Below are 25,510 nucleotides of genomic sequence, written 5' to 3' on the forward strand. Positions count from 1 at the left end.
GATATACGATATTTTAGCCGTGTGCGGTGCCCCCCTCCACCATATTACACCTCGATAATATCGTTGCGGAGCTTAGGCGAAGCCCTGCGTCGGTAGGACATCATCATCGTCACCACGCCGTCGTGCTGACGAAACTCTCCCTCAACACTTGGCTGGATCGGAGTTCGAGGGACGTCATCGAGCTGAACGTGTGCTGAACTCGGAGGTGCCGTGCGTTTAGTACTTGATCGGTCGGATCGTGAAGACGTACGACTACATCAACCGCGTTGTGATAACGCTTCCGCTTTCGGTCTACGAGGGTACGTGGACAACACTCTCCCCTCTCGTTGCTATGCATCACCATGATCTTGCGTGTGCGTAGGAATTTTTTTGAAATTACTACGTTCCCCAACAGTGGCATCCGAGCCTGGTTTTATGCGTTGATGCTATGCACGAGTAGAACACAAGTGAGTTGTGGGCGATATAAGTCATACTACTTACCAGCATGTCATACTTTGGTTCAGCGCTATTGTGAGATGAAGCGGCCCCGACCGACATTACGCGTACGCTTACGCGAGACTGGTTTCACCGTTGCGAGCACTCGTTGCTTAAAGGTGACCGGCGGGTGTCTGTCTCTCTCACTTTAGTTGAACCGAGTGTGGCTACGCCCGGTCCTTGCGAAGGTTAAAACAGCACCAACTTGACAAACTATCGTTGTGGTTTTGATGCGTAGGTAAGAACGGTTCTTGCTAAGCCCGTAGCAGCCACGTAAAACTTGCAACAACAAAGTAGAGGACGTCTAACTTGATTTTGCAGGGCATGTTGTGATGTGATATGGTCAAGACATGATGTGATATAATTTGTTGTATGAGATGATAATGTTTTGTAACCGAGTTATCGGCAACTGGCAGGAGCCATATGGTTGTCGCTTTATTGTATGAAATGCAATCGCCATGTAATTGTTTTACTTTATCACTAAGCGGTAGCGATAGTCGTAGAAGCAATAGTTGGCGAGACGACAACGATGCTGCGATGGAGATCAAGGTGTCGAGCCGGTGACGATGGTGATCATGAAGGTGCTTCGGAGATGGAGATCACAAGCACAAGATGATGATGGCCATATCATATCACTGATATTGATTGCATGTGATGTTTATCTTTTATGCATCTTATCTTGCTTTGATTGACGCTAGCATTATAAGATGATCTCTCACTAAAATTTCAAGATAAAAGTGTTCTCCCTAAGTATGCACCGTTGCGAAAGTTCTTCGTGCTGAGACACCACGTGATGATCGGGTGTGATAGGCTCTACGTTCAAATACAACGGGTGCAAAACAGTTGCACACGCGGAATACTCAGGTTAAACTTCACGAGCCTAGCATATGCAGATATGGCCTCGGAACACGGAGACCGAAAGGTCGAGCGTGAATCATATAGTAGATATGATCAACATAGTAATGTTCACCATTGAAACTACTCCATCTCACGTGATGATCAGACATGGTTTAGTTGATTTGGATCACGTAATCACTTAGAAGATTAGAGGGGTGTCTATCTAAGTGGGAGTTCTTAAGTAATATGTTTGATTGAACTTAAATTTATCATGAACTTAGTCCTGATAGTATTTTGCAAATTATGTTGTAGATCAATAGCTCGCGTTTGTTGCTTCCCTGTGTTTATTTTTGATATGTTCCTAGAGAAAAATAATGTTGAAAGATGTTAGTAGCAAAGATTCGGATTGGATCCGTGATCTGAGGATTATCCTCATTGCTGCACAGAAGAATTATGTCCTTGATGCACCGCTAGGTGACAGACCTATTGCAGGACCAGATGCAGACGTTATGAACGTTTGGCTAGCTCAATATGATGACTACTTGATAGTTTAGTGCACCATACTTAAACGACTTAGAATCGGGACTTCAAAGACGTTTTGAACGTCATGGATCATATGAGATGTTCCAGGAGTTGAAGTTAATATTTCAAGCAAATACCCGAGTTGAGAGATATGAAGTCTCCAACAAGTTCTATAGCTAAAAGATGGAGGAGAATCGCTCAACTAGTGAGCATGTGCTCAGATTGTCTGGGTACTACAATCGCTTGAATCAAGTGGGAGTTAATCTTCCAGATAAAATAGTGATTGACAGAATTCTCTAGTCACCATCACCAAGTTAGTAGAACTTCGTGATGAACTATAGTATGCAAGGGATGACGAAAGTAATTCCCGAGCTCTTCGTGATGATGAAATCAACGAAGGTAGAAATCAAGAAAAACATCAAGTGTTGATGGTTGACGAGACCACTAGTTTCAAGAAAAGGGCAAAGGGAAGAAGGGGAACTTCAAGAAGAACGGCAAGCAAGTTGCTGCTCAAGTGAAGAAGCCTAAGTCTGGTCCTAAGCCTGAGACTAAGTGCTTCTACTGCAAAGGGACTGGTCACTAGAAGCGGAACTACCCCAACTATTTGGTGGATAAGAAAGGATGGCAAGGTGAACAAAGGTATATTGGATATACATGTTATTGATGTGTACTTTACTAGTGTTTATAGCAACCCCTCGGTATTTGATACTGGTTCAGTTGCTAAGAGTAGTAACTCGAAACGGGAGTTGCAGAATAAACAGAGACTAGTAAAAGGCGAGGTGACGATGTGTGTTGGAAGTAGTTCCAAGATTGATATGATCATCATCGCACACTCCCTACACTTTCGGGACTAGTGTTGAAACTAAATAAGTGTTATTTGGTGTTTGCGTTGAGCATGAATATGATTTGATCATGTTTGTTGCAATACGGTTATTCATTTAAATTAGAGAATAATTGTTGTTCTGTTTACATGAATAAAACCTTCTATGGTCATACACCCAATAAAATGGTTTGTTGGATCTCGATCGTAGTGATACACATATTCATAATAATGAAGTCAAAAGATGCAAAGTTAATAATGATAGTGCAACTTATTTGTGGCACTGCCGTTTAGGTCATATTGGTGTAAAGCGCATGAAGAAACTCCATATTGATGGGATTTTGGAATCACTTGATTATGAATCACTTGATGCTTGCGAACCGTGCCTCATGGGCAAGATGACTAAAACGCCGTTCTCCGGAACTATGGAGAGAGCAACAGATTTGTTGAAAATCATACATACAGATGTATGTGGTCCGATGAATATTGAGGCTCGTAGCAGGTATCATTATTTTCTGACCCTCACAGATGATTTGAGCAGATATGGGTATATCTACTTGATGAAACATAAAGTCTGAAATATTTGAAAAGTTCATATAATTTCAGAGTGAAGTAGAAAATCATCGTAACAAGAAAATAAAGTTTCTACGATCTGATCGTGGAGGAGAATATTTGAGTTACGAGTTTGGTCTTCATTTGAAACAATGCGGAATAGTTTCGCAACTCACGCCACCTGGAACACCACAGCGTAATGGTGTGTCCGAACATCGTAACCATACTTTACTAGATATGGTGCGATATATGATGTCTCTTACCGATCTACCACTATCGTTTTGGGGTTATGCATTAGAGACAGCTGCATTCACGTTAAATAGTGTACCATCTAAATCCGTTGAGACGACATCTTATGAACTGTGGTTTGGCAAGAAACCAAAGTCGTCGTTTCTTAAAATTTGGGGTTGCGATGCTTATATGAAGAGGTTTCATCCTGATAAGCTCAAACCCAAATCGGAGAAATGTGTCTTCATAGGATACCCAAAGGAGACAGTTGGGTACACCTTCTATCACAGATCCGAAGTCAAGACATTCGTTGCTAAGAATGGATCCTTTCTAGAGAAGGAGTTTTCTCTCGAAAGAAGTGAGTGGGAGGAAAGTAGAACTTGATGAGGTAACTGTACCTCATCGCTTATTGGAAAGTAGTTCATCACAGAAAACCGGTTCCTGTGACACCTACACCAATTAGTGAGGAAGTTAATGATGATGATCATGAAACTTCAGATCAAGTTGTTACTAAACCTCGTAGGTCAACCAGAGTAAGATCCGCCCCAGAGTGGTATGGTAATCCTGTTCTGGAGGTTATGTTACTAGACCATGACGAACCTACGAACTATGAAGAAGCGATGGTGAGCCCAGATTCCGCGAAATGGCTTGAGGCCATGAAATCTGAGATGAGATCCATGTATGAGAACAAAGTATGGACTTTGATTGACTTGCCCAATGATCGGCGAGCCATTGAGATTAAATGGATCTTCAAGAGGAAGACGGACGCTGATAGTAGTGTTACTATCTACAAAGCTAGAATTGTCGCAAAAGGTTTTCGACAAGTTCAAGGTGTTGACTATGATGAGAGTTTCTCACTCGTATCTATGCTTAAGTCTGTCTGAATCATGTTAGCAATTGCCGCATTTTATGAAATATGGCAAATGGATAAACAAAACTGCATTCCTTAATGGATTTATTAAAGAAGAGTTGTATATGATGCAACCAGGAGGTTTTGTCAATCCTAAAAGTGCTAACAAAATATGCAAGCTCCAGCGATCCATTTATGGACTGGTGCAAGCATCTCAGAGTTGGAATATACGCTTTGATAAGTTGATCAAAGCATATAGTTTTATACAGACTTGCGGTGAAGCCTGTATTTACAAGACAGTGAGTGGGAGCACTACAGCATTTCTGATAAGTATATGTGAATGACATATTGTTGATCGGAAATAATGTAGAATTATTCTGCAAAGCATAAAGGAGTGTTTGAAAAGAGTTTTTTCAAAGAAAGACCTCGGTGAAGCTGCTTACATATTGAGCATCAAGATCTATAGAGATAGATCAAGACGCTTGATAAGTTTTTTCAATGAGTACATACCTTAACAAGATTTTGAAGTAGTTCAAAATAGAACAGTCAAAGAAAGAGTTCTTGCCTGTGTTACAAGGTGTGAAATTGAGTAAGACTCAAAGCCCGACCACGGCAGAAGATAGAAAGAGAATGAAAGTCATTCCCTATGCCTCGGCCATAGGTTCTATAAAGTATGCCATGCTGTGTACCAGATCTATTGTATACCCTACACTGATTTTGGCAAGGGAATACAATAGTGATCTAGGAGTAGATCACTGGACAGAGGTCAAAATTATCCTTACTGGAATAAGGATATGTTTCTCGATTATGGAAGTGACAAAAGGTTCGTCGTAAAGGGTTACGTCGATGCAAGTTTTGACACTAATCTAGATGACTCTAAGTCTCGGTATAGATACATATTGAAAGTGGGAGCAATTAGCTAGAGTAGCTCCGTGCATAGCATTGTAGACATAGAAATTTGCAAAATACTTACGGATCTGAATGTGACAGACCCGTTGACTAAAATTATCTCACAAAGCAAAACATAATCACACATTAGTACTCTTTGGGTGTTAATCACATAGCGATGTGAACTAGATTATTGACTCTAGTAAACCCTTTGGGTGTTGGTCACATAATGATGTGAACTATGGGTGTTAATCACATGGTGATGTGAACTATTGATGTTAAATCACATGGCGATATGAACTAGATTATTGACTCTAGTGCAAGTGGGAGACTGAAGGAAATATGCCCTAGAGGCAATAATAAAGTATTATTTATTTCCTTATATCATGATAAATGTTTATTATTCATGCTAGAATTGTATTAACCGAAAACATAATACATGTGTGAATACATAGACAAACAGTGTGTCACTAGTATGCCTCTACTTGACTAGCTCGTTAATCAAAGATGGTTATGTTTCCTAGCCATAGACATGAGTTGTCATTTGATTAACGGGATCACCTCATTAGGAGAATGACGTGATTGACTTGACCCATTCCGTTAGCTTAGCGCCCGATCGTTTAGTATGTTGCTATTGCTTTCTTCATGACTTATACATGTTCCTATGACTATGAGATTATGCAACTCCCGTTTACCGGAGGAACACTTTGTGTGCTACCAAACGTCACAACGTAAATGGGTGATTATAAAGGTGCTCTAGAGGTGTCTCCAAAGGTACTTGTTGGGTTGGCGTATTTCGAGATTAGGATTTGTCACTCCGATTGTCGGAGAGGTATCTCTGGGCCCACTCAGTAATGCACATCACAATAAGCCTTGCAAGCATTGTGACTAATGAGTTAGTTGCGGGATGATGTATTACGGAACGAGTAAAGAGACTTGCCGGTAACGAGATTGAACTAGGTATCGAGATACCGACGATCGAATCTCGGGCAAGTAACATACCGATGACAAAGGGAACAACATATGTTGTTATGCGGTCTGACCGATAAAGATCTTCGTAGAATATATGGGAACCAATATGAGCATCCAGGTTCCGCTATTGGTTATTGACCGGAGAGGTGTCTCGGTCATGTCTACATAGTTCTCGAACCCGTAGGGTCCGCACGCTTAACGTTACGATGACAGTTTTATTATGAGTTTATGAGTTTTGATGTACCTAAGGAGTTCGGAGTCCCGGATGAGATCGGGGACATGACGAGGAGTCTCGAAATGGCCGAGACATAAAGATCGATATATTGGACGACTATATTCGGACTTCGGAAAGGTTCTGAGTGATTCGGGTATTTTCAGAGTACCGGAGAGTTACGGGAATTCATATTGGGCCTTAATGGGCCATACGGGAAAGGAGAGAAAGGCCCCAAAGGGTGGCCGCACCCCTCCCCATGGACTAGTCCGAATTGGACTAGGGAGGTGTTGGGAATCGTAGCATAATTTTAAAATTTTCCTACGCTCACCAAGATGCATCTATGGAGTATACTAGCAACGAGGGGAAAGGAGTGCATCTACATACCCTTGTAGATCACGAGCGGAAGCGTTCCAATGAACGTGGATGACGGAGTCGTACTCGCCGTGATCCAAATCACCGATGACCGAGTGCCGAACGGACGGCACCTCCGCGTTCAACACACGTACGGTGCAGCGACGTCTCCTCCTTCTTGATCCAGCAAGGGGGAAGGAGAGGTTGATGGAGATCCAGCAGCACGACGGCGTGATGGTGGATGTAGCGGGATGCCGGCAGGGCTTCGCCGAGCATATACGAGAGAGAGAGGTGTTGCAGGGGGAGAGGGAGGCGCCCAAGGCTGTAGGTTGCTGCCCTCCCTCCCCCCCTTTATATAGGCCCCCTGGGAGGAGGGGGGCGCCGACCAGATCCCATCTAGGGTGGGGGGCGGCGGCCAAAAGGGGGGAAGGGGTGCCTTGCCCCCCAAGGCAAGTGGGAAGCCCCCCCCCACCCTAGGGTTCCCAACCCTAGGCGCATGGGGAAAGGCCCATGGGGGCGCCCAGCCCACTAGGGGCTGGTTCCCTTCCCACTTCAGCCCATGGGGCCCTCTGGGATAGGTGGCCCCACCCGGTGGACCCCCGGGACCCTTCCGGTGGTCCCGGTACAATACCGGTAACCCCCGAAACTTTCCCGGTGGCCGAAACTTGACTTCCTATATATAATTCTTCACCTCCGGACCATTCCGGAACCTCTCGTGACATCCGGGATCTCATCCGGGACTCCGAACAACTTTCGGGTTTCCGCATACACATATCTCTACAACCCTAGCGTCACCGAACCTTAAGTGTGTAGACCCTACGGGTTCGGGAGACATGCAGACATGAACGAGACGCCTCTCCGGTCAATAACCAACAGCGGGATCTGGATACCCATGTTGGCTCCCACATGTTCCATGATGATCTCATCGGATGAACCACGGTGTCGAGGATTCAATCAATCCCGTATGCAATTCCCTTTGTCATTCGGTATGTTACTTGCCCGAGATTCGATCGTCGGTATCCCAATACCTTGTTCAATCTCGTTACCGGCAAGTCTCTTTACTCGTACCGCAATGCATGATCCCGTGACTAACGCCTTAGTCACATTGAGCTCATTATGATGATGCATTACCGAGTGGGCCCAGAGATACCTCTCCGTCACACGGAGTGACAAATCCCAGTCTCGATCCGTGCCAACCCAACAGACACTTTCGAAGATACCCGTAGTGCACCTTTATAGTCACCCAGTTACGTTGTGACGTTTGGCACACCCAAAGCACTCCTACGGTATCCGGGAGTTGCACGATCTCATGGTCTAAGGAAAAGATACTTGACATTCGAAAAGCTCTAGCAAATGAAACTACACGATCTTTTATGCTATGCTTAGGATTGGGTCTTGTCCATCACATCATTCTCCTAATGGTGTGATCCCGTTATCAATGACATCCAATGTCCATAGTCAGGAAACCATGACTATCTGTTGATCAACGAGCTAGTCTACTAGAGGCTTACTAGGGACACGTTGTGGTCTATGTATTCACACATGTATTACGATTTCCGGACAATACAATTATAGCATGAACAATAGACAATTACCATGAACAAAGAAATATAATAATAACCATTTATTATTGCCTCTAGGGCATATTTCCAACAGGAGGGGGGCGCCCCCTTCCTTCTTTCTCCTTCTCCCTTCCCTTCTCCTATTCCAACAAGGAAAGGAGGAGTCCTACTCCCGGTGGGAGTAGGACTCCCCTCCTGGCGCGCCTCTCCTCCCTAGGCCGGCGGCCTCCCCCTTGCTCCTTTATATACGGGGGCAGGGGGGCACCCCATGGACACACAATTGATATACGATATTTTAGCCGTGTGCGGTGCCCCCTCCACCATATTACACCTCGATAATATCGTTGCGGAGCTTAGGCGAAGCCCTACGTTGGTAGAACATAATCATCGTCACCACGCCGTCGTGCTGACGAAACTCTCCCTCAACACTCGGCTGGATCGGAGTTCGAGGGACGTCATCGAGCTGAACGTGTGCTGAACTCGGAGGTGCCGTGCGTTCAGTACTTGATCGGTCGGATCGTGAAGACGTACGACTACATCAACCGCGTTGTGATAACGCTTCCGCTTTCGGTCTACGAGGGTACGTGGACAACACTCTCCCCTCTCGTTGCTATGCATCACCATGATCTTGCGTGTGCGTAGGAATTTTTTTGAAATTACTACGTTCCCCAACAGAGATGGCATCAGGAGTACAAGGAGAGAAGACGGAGCTTAAGTGATGATTTCAAGAATTTGAAGCTACCATGATGATGTGTGAGGGACATGGACGAAATATGCAAGATGATCCCCCGGCTGGCGGATTACCTCCTTTGTCCCACCTCAAATACTTGGTAAGGGCATCGAATTAGGGTTCGGGTTCAATTTGATTGAGTTTTAGCGTTTGCTACTCTTTGCCATAGACACGGGGCGAGACCTCCTATAGTACCATCAGAACCTCGTTGTGTTAAACAAGTACTTCATCTTATATTTGTAATTCAGATTTCATATCTTAAATTATTGCTTTTTCTTTGGTTGCATGTATGAATTGATCTTCATGATTAGGTTGACTGTGTTTCCTACACCGTCAATAACCATTATAGCATGCATTACTATATAAGTGAGTATAGATAACATGACACGTTCATATAGCCATTAGCTAGCTACACTATTAGTCATTCTCTAATGCGGCACTAGATCCTTCGAAGCCCTTCCCATTGAAGTTACCAATGCCGCCAGCAAGAAAAGAGATACATGCTCCAGCCGATCCTTTTTAGTCTACATATAAATTTTGTCCGAAGTCAAAGTGTCTCTATTTTGACCAAATTTATAGAAAAAAGTATCAAAAAACCGGAGGGAGTACATGCATAGTTTGACTCTTAGATGGGCTTGATTCACAAACAGTAGTTAAGCCATACTAATACAATATTGAGACCCGCCATATGTAAGTCGCCTTAAATATGGGTAAGTTAATTTTCTGGGCCATTATATTAAAATCAACGATTGTTCTTTCTTCAGCTTTCTTCCTCCGCCAACTATTCATCCTCCCACAAAATCGATTTGCCCAAATTGCAAATTCAGTCAACTTACGTATAGCTATTGTGTCAAATATTTTCATTATAGATAGTTACATTACCTTGATCACAAGTAAGGAAGTTCCAATAACGCACCATTGTGAAATATGTAAAATGCAAATCTAACCGCACAAATGAGCATAAAAAAATTCAGGATTTTTTTCTTCGAATTTACTGTTCACCGGGTGCAGATGAGCCTGGGCACCGAATTGATTATCAGCATGTGACACCGCTAGTTTGTTTTAAATAAGCGATGACCAGTCCATGGTTTCATGTTGCAATTGTACACCATTTGCTCTATTTTTCTCCCTCCCATCTAACGCTGCTAGAGGGGGTCCGCGGCGCTGGCACGCAACCCTGATGAAGGTGGCGGCGGGGATTTGGCGCCTCCTTCCTAGATGGAGGGTTGTGGCTCCCGGGGTGGCAGCCCTGGCCGGTGGTGCACGGCGGGCGGTGCCAGATTGTACTGGTGGGCGTCATTCGGTTGTGCGGGCAGCGTGGTGGGCGTGGATGACGGTGCGGCGGCGGTGCCTCTCAGTCCGCTGGGCCTCCGTGGAGAAGCTTCGTTGTCGTCCGATCTGTGCCAGCATCGTTTCCTGGTGCCTGCGGCCGCCGTCTCATGGTGCTTGCTGGCCGGATCTGACGTTTGGGTGAGGTTCCGGGGAAAACCCCTGGCCGGCGCGGCGGCCCCCCAAAGTCGACGCCTTTGGTGTCGATCCCCTTCCTGGAGGCTTTGGGGTGGTCCCTCTCCCTCCCGAGCTCCAGCGAAAGCTGATACTCCCCTGATCTGGGCGTCGACGACACCTCGGTGGCATTACTCCTTCTTGAAGGCAGCGTCTGGGAGTTGCTCTTGGTGGTGGAGTTGTTGGTGTCCTGGTTTCGAAGCATGACGACCTGGACTTCCTGCTACATCTTGCTCGGCTTCGCCCGGTGCATAGTGATGCCTTCTTCGGTCTTCTCCATGGCGTGCGCCTTCGTTCGACAACGTGCTTCCGGTGCTCCGTGCTGCCACTGTCGGCTATGGTTCTTGTCTGGTTGGTTTCTTGTGGTTCATGGATCGGCTCCATCTGCTTCTCCTACGGCAACTCCGACACCTTGAGTTGGGCTCTGTGGTAGCCACTCCGCTGGTCGCCGGTGCGGCACCAATCGAGCCTGGGTGAAAGGGTAATGGCCCTTTGCGACGGCGGAGACAGCTCAAGTATTGCCCCAGTTTGACCTGTGGATGCAGCCGACGCTCGATGCTTGCTCGGTGTGACCCTCCTTCTGTGTACTTAGTTGACTAGTCGGTGTGGGCGTAGTGCTGGTTGTCCGCATCTACGCTCATGTTGTTGCCTTTGTGTTGTTTTGCCTAGTGTCGTGTATCTTCCTTTCCGCTTGCTTTGCATCTCCGTTGTAATGTGGTGCCCTTATAATCCTGGCCGGTTGATGACTTTGTTAATTTAAAGTCAAGCTAGGTTCGAGCTCTTCTGAGGCTCCGCCAGCGCCTTTTCTTAAAAAAAAATGAGAGAGGGGGAGAGGTGAAAGCAGTACAGCATCGTGCGACCATTCGAGAAACGTGCATGGTTGGGTGCAAAGCGCCAAGAATGCGGCACAAGCAAAACAGCATCATTTTCGACAGATTTGCAGCTCCCGCTGGAGTCGGCAGGCCTCGCCCACGCCACGCCCCCGGGCCCACGCCTCGCTCCTGGTTCGCTTGCTGTCGACGGGGCAGGCGGGGCAGGCAAGCGCGAGTGAATGCTGCCTGCTGGGTGCTGGCACAGTGCTACTATTGCACGCGGCGGAGCAAAATGGTAGGTGCTGCCATTGAAGGCTCCCCCTCGATTCAATTCCTCTGGTGGTGGTGGGGGTGGTGGTGACTGGCGCGCGCGGCGTGGGAGCACAGAAGCAGTCACTGCCGAGACGTCTTTTTTGGAAGCTTCACAGGGCACTAGGCCCGGACAGTCGAGGCTGTGATGCAACGAGCCCCTTCGGTCTGGAGGGAGAAAGGCCTAGGGTTCCCATTCCCTCCGGGTCAACGGCTGCAAATAGTTAGTAATACAGCTTTGATAGACTTAGACTTGATCAGAAGGGTAATCATGGAGATTACAGTAATGGAATCAGAACAGTCGTTGCTCTGAACATTTTGCTGTTAGTGAATAGTGAATATAGGTTTACCAGAGGGGCAGTGAAAAGATTTGGCAGCATCAGACCAGTAACAAAGCTAATAAAATGACCACACATTGTGAAGCAAAAGATGTCGAGCAATATATGTAAGAAATCAAAGTCACATTTATCAGCACAACTAGCTAAGAAGGCAATCAGATATCAGTCATTTCAGGGGTGCCGAGATGCCGGCCAACCTCTGCGGCAATACCCAAACGAGCAGAGATAAGCTACAGTTTCATCCAAGGAATGAACCAAAGAATTGCAGAGAAGCAACAAGCAGCATCGCCAACCCCCTAAAATTTCACAACCAAACTACAGACTACAGGCATTCCACAATGCATCACCACTCCATCGCTCCCACCCTTCTTCCCAACCGGGCATCATATATGCATCTAGTAGAGAAACAAAAACCCAGGTACATGCGGAACAAAGTTCAAAAGAGACCTCAGACCATCTCATCCCCTGGACTGTCCTGCGGACTCCTCACCACCTCAAGTATACTCAACACCTCGCCCATGTCCGGCCGGTTCGACGGCACCTGCGAAGTGCAAACGAGGCCCAGCTTGATGATCGGAATGGCCTCTTCCATCGCGAACTCGCCGCATAGCCGCGGATCCATGCAGTCCTCCAGCCTGCCTTCCTCCAGCGCGCTTCTCACCAAGTCACATAGCACGACCACGTCATCTTCCAAGTACTCAACAGGCCTCCTGCCCGTCAAGATCTCCAGTGCAAGCACCCCAAAGCCGTAGACGTCGCACTTCTCGGTGATCTTCACCGTCTTGCACGCGAATTCTGGCGCCATGTACCCAAGTGCACTCTGGATCTTACTGCTCAGCACATACCGGTCCAGCATCGGGAGCAGGCTTGCAAGACCATAGTCACCCACCCTGGGCTCACCATTGCTGTCCAGCAGCACATTGCTTGACTTGAGATTGTAATGGACGACCCCATGCTGGTGGAGGTGCATCAGTCCCCTGGCAACACCGATGATAATGTCAAACCTCTCCATCCAGGAAAGAGTGTTCTCTTCCGTGCACTCATGGAGGTGCTTGTGCAGATTTCCTCCTGGGAGGTAATCATAGATGAGCAGCTGCAGCGACGAAGTCCAGTAAAAGCCTCTCAGTGTGACAATATTGTGGTGCCGCATCTTGCTAAGCACCTTCACCTGTCGCTCAAAGTCATCCTTAGACTTCACCAAGCTAGACACAGTGAGCTTCTTGATGGCCACCGGCTGTCCGTCTCTGAGCACCGTCTTGTAGACTGCACCAAAGCCTCCTCGCCCAAGCTCACAGTCTTTGTTCAACAAGGCATGCCCACCAGTGCTGAACTCTGGGCTGCCTTTGCCAAACATGACAAGCTTCCCAGAGCTAGCATCATTCTCCGGGGATTGGCTAAGGTAATCATCAGATAGTGCAATAGCAGGCTTTGGGTGGGAGGCGGCAGAACGGACACGTCGGTTGAGCACAGTTACAGTGATCACTCCGATGGCAATGGCAGCACCACCCGCAATGGCAATGAGGGTGGAGACGCTCAGTATGATTTTCTTGTGGTGCTTGCTGCTAGGGGAGCTTGGTGTGGATTGTGACAAGGGGTTTGATGAGGAATTGGGGTTGAGTACAATAGGCTTCGGCATGACAGCACCGCAGGAATTGTTCTTCCTGGAGCTGCATAGGCCGGAATTGTCTGATAGGAAGTAGTCAGGGATATTGTCGAAGAAACGACTGTTCGGGAGATTTCCTGATAGCAAGTTGTGGGAGACGTCAAAGATGTGCAAGCTGGGCAGATTAGAAAGCTCCACTGGTAGGGTCCCATTCAGCTTGTTCTGGGAGAGATCAACAGCCTGAAGACTGGTGAGGTTCCCCAGGGTGCTTGGAATCGGTCCCGTGATGTCGTTGTGCGACAAATCCCTGCATTCACAAGCATACTGTATCAATTAAAATGACCCCTAACCTTCAGCAAATCAAGTATAACTGAGTTTATATTTGCTCGATCCGCAGGCTTCATTTTTGGAGTACTCATTAAGTCAGAATCAAGTAACAATAAGTTTAGATCTGTTTGATCAGCTTGCTAGAGTTTCTATTTGATTACAGTTTGCAAAGTTTGAAACAAACGCCCAGATTCCCACACATGCACATTTGACTTCAGTTTTAAGCGTATCCTAGAAAATGAACCCGGCACTGGATACGAGCAGGACAACATGACAGAGACCCACAATTTGCGGTTAAGGACTCCTATAACAGAAAACTAAGACATCGATGTCCTGTCATTTTCTACAACGTCTCTGGAACCTAGGAAACTGAAAGCAACCAAGGCATGCAGGGAAATACAAAAAACAAATAGACCTAATCAACTTCACTAACAAGCAATCTGAATGGAGTCAAATTTGGTGCGCCAAAAAAATGGCCAGAAATTCGCTTACAGTGCAACGAGGGAACTGCAGCTCCCAATCTGTGCCGGGATGCGGCCGGTGAGCGAATTGTCCCCCATCCTCAGCACCCGGAGCGCCACCGCGCCGCCAATCTCCGGTGGCACGCTTCCGGTCAGCGTGTTAGCGCTTACGTCGAGCACCTCCAGCAGCCTCATCCCACCAATGCCAGCAGGCAGCTGCCCCGATATGGAATTCGAGGACAGGTTCAGAAACTGCAACCCCGCGAAGGCAGTAATCTGCGGCGGGATCCCGCCGGAGAACGCGTTGCTCGACAGGTCCAGCACATGCAACGCCAACGCGGCATCTCCGGGGACCTTGACCCACCCTTCGAGCTTGTTGCCGGCGACCGAGACGCGCTGCAGTGGCAGGCCGAACACCCACCAGGGGAGCTCGCCAGTCAGCGCGTTCCGGCTGAGATCGGCCTCCAGCAGGTTCTTACATTTCGCGATGTCGTCGGGGATGACGCCGGCGAAGCGATTGCCCGACAAGTCTAGCCGCTCCAGCGACCACATCTCCCCGATCCACGCCGGCACCTCGCCAGCGAGCGCATTGCTGCCGGCGCCAAGGAACCGCAGCGCGGTCAGCCTACGGAGAGAATCCGGCAGGCCGCCGGTGAAGAAGTTACGCCCGAGATCCAGCGATTTAAGAAGCGCCGCCTCTCCGACATCAGCCGGTATTCCCCCGGCGAAAAGGTTACGGCTCAAATCCAGCGCCCGCAGCGAGCTGCTCCGGGGGAACCCGCCAGGAACACTCCCCGACAGCGAATTCCCGGAGAGGTCCAGAGACCGGAGCGAGGGCAGCGACCAGATACCGTCGGGTATCGGGCCAGCGAGGCGGTTGGAGGAGAGGTTGAGGGAGAGGAGCGAGGAGCAGGAGGCGACCGCGGGCGGGATGTAGCCCGAGAGCTCGTTGTCGGCGAGGGAGATGGCGCGGATGTCGCGGCATTGGGCGAAGAGGTCGGCGGGGACGGTGGCGGCGAGGCGGTTGGAGGCGAGGTCGAGGGAGCGGAGGCGGGGGAGGGAGGCGAGGAGCCCCGGGAGCACGGGGCCGGAGAGGTTGTTGCGGGGGAGGGAGAGGGAGACGAGCGCGTCGAGGCGGAGCAGCGCGCGCGGGAGGCGGCCCGAGAGCGAGGCGGCCGGGAGGGAGAGCGAGGTGACGCGGCCTGCGCGCGCGTCGCAGCCGACGCCCGGCCAGGAGCAGGGGCGGTCGTCGTCCTCGGTCCACTTGGCGAGGCGGCCCAGCGGGTCGGCCACGCCCGTCTTGAAGACCACCAGCGCGAGCACGTCGTCGGTGAGCGCGGTCGTGGTCGTCGCCGCCGCCGCGACCGCCGCGAGGAGGAGGAGCAGCAGCGCGGGGGCGGAGGCGGAGTCGGCCATTGCGGCGGCCGGGGCGGGGCGGGGAGGGGAGGGGGAAGTGCGGGTGGTGGGATCACACCGGAGCTCTGTCCATTTGCGCGGAGCAGTTTTGGGTGCGGGCCGGGGAGGGGAGGGGAGGGGGGTGGCGTGGTGCGGCGGGGAGGCTGTGAACTGTCACCTGTGGAGCAGTGGGGAGGCCCCTCTCCTCCTTGCGCGCTATTAATGAGCTAGCACGAGTAGAACTACGGGGAATGGACAAAATGATTCGATTTATTAACTTTTCCGATTCGTTTCTCCTTTTTTTGGAAAAATCAAGATATTTCTCAGGGGAAAAATGGAGTAATGTGTGTGGTCACCTCGTGTCATTTACTGTGCATTACAGTCATTATTTGCTGAAGAAAAAAAATCAGATAAAATCGTCATGTTGGAATCCGATCTTCTGGATTGATTGCCACCGATGGAAATTCAAGACGTTTCCATTCACCCCTCGATAACGCCGGAATTAATAACGCCATTGTCGATACCACCACCACTATTATGACCTGATTTCATGATTTTTGATTGGGCCTCTCACTGACGAACGTTTGTCAGATAACATTTCCGTTCGTTTTTTATCTTTTGTTTGAATCGACTACATTTGCCTGTAGCGAGATGGAAGAATTCCTTTTGGTGACCAAGCGAACGAAACCGCTCTCCATTCCCCCGTGCGTGGGAATTCACTCACCAAAAGAAAGGGTCTGAGGAGGTTTATTAAGAGGCCCTGACGCGTGTCTGCGGAGGGCTCTGAAGGTTGCTTGTATTGAATGCGCCCCAACAACCTTCATTTACACCGGCCGCTTTTGATCCGAATGGCAGCCGGCATTCATTGCGATCTGGAGCAGCGACGGAAAAGCGCAGGCAGGCAGGCACGAGCAGCGCCGCACGGCAACCCTGGCGGTACAGCCACGCTGGCCCCGGTGAGCAGTGCAAGTGCAACCTTCAAATTTTCGATGGAGTGGAATTTACCCGCCTTGCTCTCGCAGCGGCACCGCCGGTCTCCTCGTTCCAGTCAATTCCACTGCCTCCATCTCGGTCCCTGGTCGAGTCATTTATGGCGTTGCCACTTCGCCCTGGTTTGTTTGTTTGATGCCATTGTTTGGTTCAAGCACTAAACAGTTTACTATTAGTACTGCAAATAAGAGGCCTAGGAACACATAAGTAGTTCAAGCAGGAAACAGTTCAACACTTTACACATAATCTTGAACGCAGCTACTTCTGTTTGTGGCCGAGAGCCGTTTGAATGATGTATGGTTGGACTGTTCTGCCTCTTCTTTATAAAAATTGGGGCCGTGGAACCGAAAGTATTATTCTACTCCCGAGCTCAAATGAGCTCGAAAAAGAATGACAGTAAAATTGAAAAAAATCATAAACCTTTTTGTGACAAATTTGACAAATGTTTTGGACGCTTGATAAGTTTCATCACGGAATTACATTTGTGGAAGTCATGAAGGAAAAAAATCAGTACTCCAATATGTTTTCAATATTACGTACCATTTTTGGAGCATCGGTTTGTTTTGTCATGACTTCCACGAATGTCTTTTTATGATAAATTTTTACAGGCACATAAAATATTTGTCAAAGTTTACGACAATTTTTTATTTTTTTTTCTATTTTTTTAAATTTTCCTGGGAGCATTTGAGCTCGTAAGTAGATACTCCACGTCCCCGGAGAACACAACTCATTTTACCGACACGGCTACGACGGCGTCCTTGTTGTGTTATAAGAGCAACTCTAGCAGAATTGTTATAAGTGGTCAATCACCTTGATAACCATCACTATGACAATTTTTGGTCAAAAGGTCACTATTAGAGTCGTCATCCCATCCTAGGCATTATTTTTTAAGGACACTCTCCAAACCTAGCCACCATGCCTTCATATTTGGCAATTGTGGGGGCAGGGTGCTATTTGGAGCGCACTCCATCCCAAAACGATTTGGCGTGAGGGACATTTTGCCCCTCCCGCTGCTCTTCCCGTCCATGCCGACGTTGCTCTTTCTCGCCGTAGCACCACCTTGGACCACTTCCGGTCGTCCCCGCTCCCCGCAATGGACGCCGTCTCCACCCCCGCGTCCCAATCCACCAGTTTGGAGTCCAATCCCGTGATGACCCACAAGTATAGGGGATCTATCGTAGTCCTATTGATAAGTAAGAGTGTCGAACCCAGCAAGGAGCAGAAGGAAATGACAATCGGTCTTTAGCAAGGTATTTTCTGCAGGCACTGAAATTATCAGTAACAGATAGTTTTGTGATAAGATAATTTGTAGCGAGTAACAAGTAACAAGTATAACGAAGGTGCAACAAGGTGGCCCGGTCCTTTTATAGCAAAGGACAAGCCTGGACAAACTCTTATATAAAGCAAAGCGCTCCCGAGGACACATGGGAATTATTGTCGGGTTAGTTTTCGTCATGCTCATATGATTCGCGTTGCTACTTTGATAATTTGATATGTGGGTGAACCGGTGCTTGGGTGTTGTCCTTACTTGGACAAGCCTCCCACTTATGATTAACCCCTCTCGCAAGCATCCGCAACTACGAAAGAAGAATTAAGATACATCTAACCATAGGATGAAACATGTGGATCCAAATCAGCCCCTTACAAAGCAATGCATAAACTATGGTTTAACCTTCTGTCACTCTAGCAACCCATCATCTACTTAATACTTCCCAATGTCTTCCCCTAGGCCCAAATCATGGTGAAGTGGCATGTAGTCGACGTTCACATAGCACCACTAGAGGAAAGACAACATACATCTCATCAAAATATCGAACGAATACCAGATTCACAAGATTACTTATAACAAGACTTCTCCCATGTCCTCAGGAACAAATGTAACTACTCACAAAACATGTTCATATTCAAGATCAGAGGGGTATTAAATATCATTAAGGATCTGAACATATGATCTTCCACCAAATAAACCAACTAGCATCAAACTACAAGGAGTAATCAACACTACTAGCAACCTGCAGGTACCAATCTGATGTTTTGGGACAAAGATTGAATACAAGAGATGAACTACGGTTTGAGAGGAGATGGTGCTGGTGAAGATGTTGATGGAGATTGACCCTCCCTCGGTGAGAGGATCGTTGGTGATGACGATGGCTTTGATTTCCCCCTCCCATAGGGAAGTTTCCTGCTACCTCTTGAGCTTGCGTTGGTTTTTCCCTTGAAGAGGAAAGGGTGATGCAGCAAAGTAGAGTACGTATTTCCCTCAGCTTTTGAGAACCAAGGTATCAATCCAGTAGGAGATAATGCGCAAGCCATCGAATACCTGCACACAAACAAATACCAACTTGCACCCAACGTGATAAAGGGGTTGTCAATCCCTTCACGGTTATTTGCAACGTGAGATCTGATACAGATGGATAAACGGTAAAGTAATGTTTTTGGTATTTTTGGTTTATGGAACGGAAAGTAAAATATTGCAAAGAAAATAAATAGGAAACTGAAATTGTAGATCGGAAACTTATATGATGGAAAATAGACCCGGGGGCCATAGGTTTCACTAGAGGCTTCTCTCATGATAGAAATTATTACGGTGGGTGAACAAATTACTGCCGAGCAATTTATAGAAAAGCGCAAAGTTATGCCGATATCTAAGGCAATGATCATGAATATAGGCATCACGTCCGTATCAAGTAGACCGAAACGATTCTGCATCTACTACTATTACTCCACACATCGACCGACTCCTGCCTGCATCTAGAGTATTAAGTTCATAAGAATAGGGTAACACATTAAGTAAGATGACATGATGTAGCGGGATAAACTCAAGAAATATGATGAAAACCCCATCTTGTTATCCTCGATGGCAACAATACAATATGTGTCGGTTCCCCTTCTGTCACTTGGATCGAGCACCGCAAGATTGAACCCAAAGCTAAGCACTTCTCCCAGTGCAAGAAAAACCGATCTAGTTGGCCAAACCAAATCGATAGCTCGAAGAGACTTGCAAAGATATCAAATCATGCATATAAGAATTCAGGGAAGATTCAAATAATATTCATAAATAAGCTGATCATAAATCCACAATTCATCGGATCTCGGCAAACGCACCGCAAAAGAGTATTACATCGAATAGATCTCCAAGAACATCGAGGAGAACTTTGTATTGAGAATCAAAGAGAGAGAAGAAGCCATCTAGCTACTAGCAATGGACCCGTAGGTATGTGGTAAACTACTCACGCTTCTTCGAAGAGGCAATGGTGTTGATGTAGAAGCCCTCCGTGATCGAATCCCCCTCCGGCAAGACGCCGGAAAAGGCCCCTAGATGGGATCTCATCAGTGTTCAGGAAAGCGTTTTTAAGCGACGCTTAAGCGCGATTAAGCGCTGAGCGATGGCAAAGCGCTTCGCTTTTGCCCTAAGCGGTAGATTAAGCATTTTTTATTTAAATTTGACCAAAATTTGGCAATTTTTGTACTACTTCTGCTGGTCTGCTTGTGCAATAATGGCAATATGCTATTTATCTTATTACTAGGCTATGTTCAAGAACTATTTCCTTCATATTTTGGCAAAATTCTGTCCACATGATATCTGTTAGGTTACGTCTATTTGAACTGAACTGCATTTTAGTTGTTATTTTGCTTGCTATGCGAACCTGATATGTATTTGCTGTTGTGTGAACCGTATTCCAAATGCTACTTCAATTACCCATGTGCCATGCTTCCTATTTTCATGTGTATATCGTTCAAAATCTGTCAAATTCTAGCCAATTTCAAAAAACGCTTAAGTGCGATTAAGTTGCGCTTAAGCGCTCATTGCTCTAAGCTGTGGCCTTCCGCTTCGCTTACGCTTTCCGCTTTCTTGAACATTGGATCTCATGGGTACAGAAGGTTGCGGCGGTGGAAAAGTGGTTTCGTGGCTCCACTAGAAGTTTTTGGGATATTTGAGAATATATATAGGAGGAAGATCTAGGTCAGGGGGTCATCGAGGGGCCCACAAGGTCGGGGGGGGGGGGCGCCCTACCCCCCGAGCGTGCCCTCCACCCTTGTGGCCGCCTCGTGGCTCTTTTGACTTGCACTCCAAGTCTCCTGGGTGTCTTCTGGTCCAAGAAAAATCATCGCACAAGTTTCATTCCGTTTGGACTCCGTTTGGTATTCCTTTTCTGCGAAACTCTAAAACAAGGAAAAAACAGGAACTGGCAGTGGGGTCTAGGTTAATAGGTTAGTCCCAAAAATCATATAAAATAGCATATTAATGCATATAAAACATCCAAAACAGATAATATAATAGCATGGACAATCAAAAATTATAAATATGTTGGAGACGTATCAAGCATCCCCAAGCTTAATTCCTGCTCGTCCTCGAGTAGGTAAATGATAAAAACAGAATTTTTGATGTGGAATGCTACCTAACATATTTATCCATGTAATTCTCTTTATTGTGGCATGAATGTTCAGATCCGTAAGATTGAAAACAAAAGTTTAATATTGACATAAAAGCAATAATACTTCAAGCATACTAACAAAATAATTATGTCTTCTCAAAATAACATGGCCAAAGAAAGCTTATCCCTACAAAATCATATAGTCTGGCTATGCTCCATCTTCATCACACAAAATATTTAAATCATGCACAACCCCGAAGACAAGCCAAGCAATTATTTCGTACTTTTGATGTTCTCAAACCTTTTCAACTTTCACACAATACATGAGCGTGAGCCATGGACATAGCACTATAGGTGGAATAGAAGGTGGTTGTGGAGAAGAAAAAAGAGGGAGATAGTCTCACATCAACTAGGCGTATCAACGGGCTAAGGAGATGCCCATCAATAGATATCAATGTGAGTGAGTAGGGATTGCCATGCAACGGATGCACTAGAGCTATAAGTTTATGAAAGCTAAAAAAAAACTAAGTGGGTGTGCATCCAACTGGCTTGCTCATGAAGACCTAGGGCGTTTTGAGGAAGCCCATCGTTGGAATATACAAGCCAAGTTCTATAATGAAAATTCCCACTAGTATATGAAAGTGATATCATAGGAGACTATCTACCATGAAGATCATGGTGCTACTTTGAAGCACAAGTGTGGCAAAAAGGATAGTAACATTGTCCCTTCTCTCTTTTTCTCTCATTTTTTAGGACTTCTCTTTTTTTATTGGCCTTTTCTCTCTTTTTTTTATTTCCTCACATGGGACAATGCTCTAATAATGAAGATCATCACACTTTTATTTACTTACAACTCAAAAATTACAACTCGATACTAGAACAAAATATGACTCTATATGAATGCCTCCGGCGGTGTACCGGGATGTGCAAAATGGACGTATTAACTCCCCCAAGCTTAGACCTCGCTTGTCCTCAAGCGAAAGCCGAGATCGAAATCATGTTCACATGTTTTGAGATAGAGGTGTCGATAAAATGAAATACGGACATGAGGGCATCATGATCATCTTTAGAACAACAATATATTGTCATATAACTTCCTATGCTAAAGTGATAAATTCATTCACAAGGTAAAGTATGAATCAAAAACTTTATTGAAAACCAACAAATTATGATCTGGCTCATTGAAGCAATTGCAATTTATCATAACATCCGAAAGAGTCAATATAAGAGTTTGCCTAGCAAGTCCACATACTCAATCATTGTCGGGGTATTCTCGCGACAGATGTCAGGGGGTGGCTTATCATGGATGGGGCCAAGAGGACGTCGTCGGGCCCTGGAAGCAGGAGTGGGCGCGAGCTCGATCACACACGAGACATACCCAGGTTCGGGGCTCTCCTGGGAGATAACACCCCTAGTCATGCTCTGCGGGGTCTCCGCATGATGACTATGATCAAATGGTGGCTCCAAACTTGCTCCTTGAGCTGTGGCTAGAGGAGGAAGAAGGGCAGAGCTGCTACCTTGGTTCTCCTAGCTATGGTGTGTATGTGTGGGAATGAGGGCTGAACACTTTGCATGGGTGAGCCTGGGGGGTTTATATAGGCCTACCCCCAGGGGTACAATGGTAACACGGCCGGGTGTAGGACCCGAACGTCAGTGTCTAAGGTCGCCGGGTTCTCCGCCGGCTGCTGGGGCCCGCCGCTTGGAGGGCCCCGCCGGCTGCCGGGAATGCGGCCGACAGGTAGGGCCCACCGCCTGCGGGCCACGCTGACTGCTCTTCGTTGTAGCTTCGTACTTGATGACGGAGGCCGCGTCAGGAATCGTATGGCTACAGTCCTGCATCGTGCGAGCGGGTGACCGCCTGGTCAGCGTCCACTGTAGCCACGCTCCGTCTCGTTGAGGTAGGTGGGTGCAGGCTCCGAGGAAAGGGAAGGTCCGGCTGCTAGGAACCGGCCTGCGCCTCAACGCCGCCTGCTAGGGGTGCGCCATCTTCTGGTAGCCCACGGATAGGTGGGGCCCGCCGCCTATGGGCCGTACTGATTGCCTTTTGTTGTAGCATGACCCTGGCTGACGAGGGCCATGCCGAGAGTCGCATGGCTACAGTCCCGCACCTGGCAGGGGGTGTCCGCTTGGTTAGCTCCACTGTAGCCATGCTCCTCTGGGATTTGGGGGAGCAGGTGGCCCTGTAGCCACGCCCCGTCTTGTCGTAGTGCTTGAGTGCAGACTCCGAGGGGAGGAGGGGCCGTCTGCTAGGAGCCGGCCTCCCCCAAAGCCGCCTTCTGAGAGTGCGTCATCTTCTGGGAGCCGGCCACTTGGGGCCAGCCAGCCCAAGGAGCCGGCCGTGCGTCCGGGAGGTACGAGGGGCTTTGCTAGCCCCGATGTCTTGAAATGCTAAGGGTGTGGATGAGGCTACCCGTGGTCAATCCCTCCGACAGTAGTCCCTGAAGCTGGTGAGGCGCCGCGGCTCAAAGCCGGATTGCCTCAGCAGTTTCCTCCTCCGAGAGATCCTGTGCGTTCGCTTTGTCCGGCTGGGAGAAGCCGTCTGGCAGGAGTCGGCTGAGGCAGGGTCGGCCGCCTGGTGAATTTGAATTGTCGTGGCGGGCGCTGGGCTGACGCCGCCGGGTGGCGTGCCTGCCGCCCGTTGCTCGCTTGCCACGCGTTGCCAGCAGGCCAGGCCGGCCTGCTAACCCACGTGCACGACGGGACGTCGCCGCAGGCCTCGGCCCACCACTACAGGGCCTCGGCACACGCACGGATCCACTGCGACCGAGGTGGGCGGTTGCCCTTCCCAGGCATAATGATTTCGCGCCTTTAAGGCGCGGGATTTGCGGGGCCATGCGGGACGTGGGTGCAGTTAATCCCCATGTCCCCCACGATCTGCCACCTCGGCTCCGCCGCCGCCGCTGTATAGTAGGAGGGAGGGGGTGCAGCCGAACGCACGTGCTGTTAGAAATATGCCCTAGAGGCAATAATAAATTGGTTATTAATATATTTCCATGTTCATGATAATCGTTTATTATCCATGCTAGAATTGTATTGATAGGAAACTCAGATACATGTGTGGATACATAGACAACACCATGTCCCTAGTAAGCCTCTAGTTGACTAGCTCGTTGATCAATAGATGGTTACGGTTTCCTGACCATGGACATTGGATGTCGTTGATAACGGGATCACATCATTAGGAGAATGATGTGATGGACAAGACCCAATCCTAAGCCTAGCACAAGATCGTGTAGTTCGTTTGCTCAGAGCTTTTCTAATGTCAAGTATCATTTCCTTAGACCATGAGATTGTGCAACTCCCGGATACCGTAGGAATGCTTTGGGTGTGCCAAACGTCACAACGTAACTGGGTGGCTATAAAGGTGCACTACGGGTATCTCCGAAAGTGTCTGTTGGGTTGGCACGAATCGAGACTGGGATTTGTCACTCCGTGTAAACGGAGAGGTATCTCTGGGCCCACTCGGTAGGACATCATCATAATGTGCACAATGTGACCAAGGAGTTGATCACGGGATGATGTGAGTTACGGAACGAGTAAAGAGACTTGCCGGTAACGAGATTGAACAAGGTATAGGGATACCGACGATCGAATCTCGGGCAAGTAACATACCGATGGACAAAGGGAATTGCATACGGGATTGATTGAATCCCCGACATCGTGGTTCATCCGATGAGATCATCGTGGAACATGTGGGAGCCAACATGGGTATCCAGATCCCGCTGTTGGTTATTGACCGGAGAACGTCTCGGTCATGTCTGCATGGTTCCCGAACCCGTAGGGTCTACACGCTTAAGGTTCGATGACGCTAGGGTTATAGGGAAAGTATGTACGTGGTTACCGAATGTTGTTCGGAGTCCCGGATGAGATCCTGGACGTCACGAGGAGTTCCGGAATGGTCCGGAGGTAAAGATTTATATATGGGAAGTCCTGTTTTGGTCACCGGAAAAGTTTCGGGTGAAATCGGTAATGTACCGGGACCACCGGGAGGGTCCCGGGGGTCCACCAAGTGGGGCCACCAGCCCCAGAAGGCTGCGTGGGCCAAGTGTGGGAGGGGACCAGCCCCAGGTGGGCTGGTGCGCCCCCCCACCAAGGCCCAAGGCGCATGGGAGAGTGGGAGGGGGCAAACCCTAGGTCCAGATGGGCCTTAGGGCCCATCTAGTGGGGCGCCCCCCCTCTCCTCCCCTTGGCCGCCCCCCTTGATGGGATCTAGGGCTGGCCGCCTCCTCTTGGGGGTGGAAACCCTAAGGGGGGCGCAGACCCCTCCCCCCTATATATAGTTGAGGTTTGGGCTGCCCAAGACACAGGAGAACGTCTCTCTTTCGGTGCAGCCCTACCCCTCTCCCTCCTCCTCCTCTCCCGCGGTGCTTGGCGAAGCCCTGCGGGATTGCCACGC

General features: G+C 48.2%; 1 protein-coding gene across 1 annotated transcript; it reads right to left on the reverse strand.

Annotated features, from left to right (window-relative positions):
• Positions 1 to 12,039: 12,039 nt before the first annotated feature.
• LOC109747096 (uncharacterized) lies at positions 12,040 to 15,873 on the reverse strand. The gene is made up of 2 exons (XM_020306181.4): positions 14,385 to 15,873; positions 12,040 to 13,872 (listed from the first exon to the last, which is right to left on the reverse strand). The coding sequence occupies exons 1-2, from the start codon at positions 15,767 to 15,769 to the stop codon at positions 12,411 to 12,413; spliced, it is 2,847 nt and encodes a 948-aa protein (XP_020161770.1). The 5' UTR covers positions 15,770 to 15,873; the 3' UTR covers positions 12,040 to 12,410.
• Positions 15,874 to 25,510: the final 9,637 nt, after the last annotated feature.

The sequence above is a fragment of the Aegilops tauschii genome, chromosome 3, assembly GCF_002575655.3.
Source record: "Aegilops tauschii subsp. strangulata cultivar AL8/78 chromosome 3, Aet v6.0, whole genome shotgun sequence".
Taxonomy (NCBI): domain Eukaryota; kingdom Viridiplantae; phylum Streptophyta; class Magnoliopsida; order Poales; family Poaceae; genus Aegilops; species Aegilops tauschii.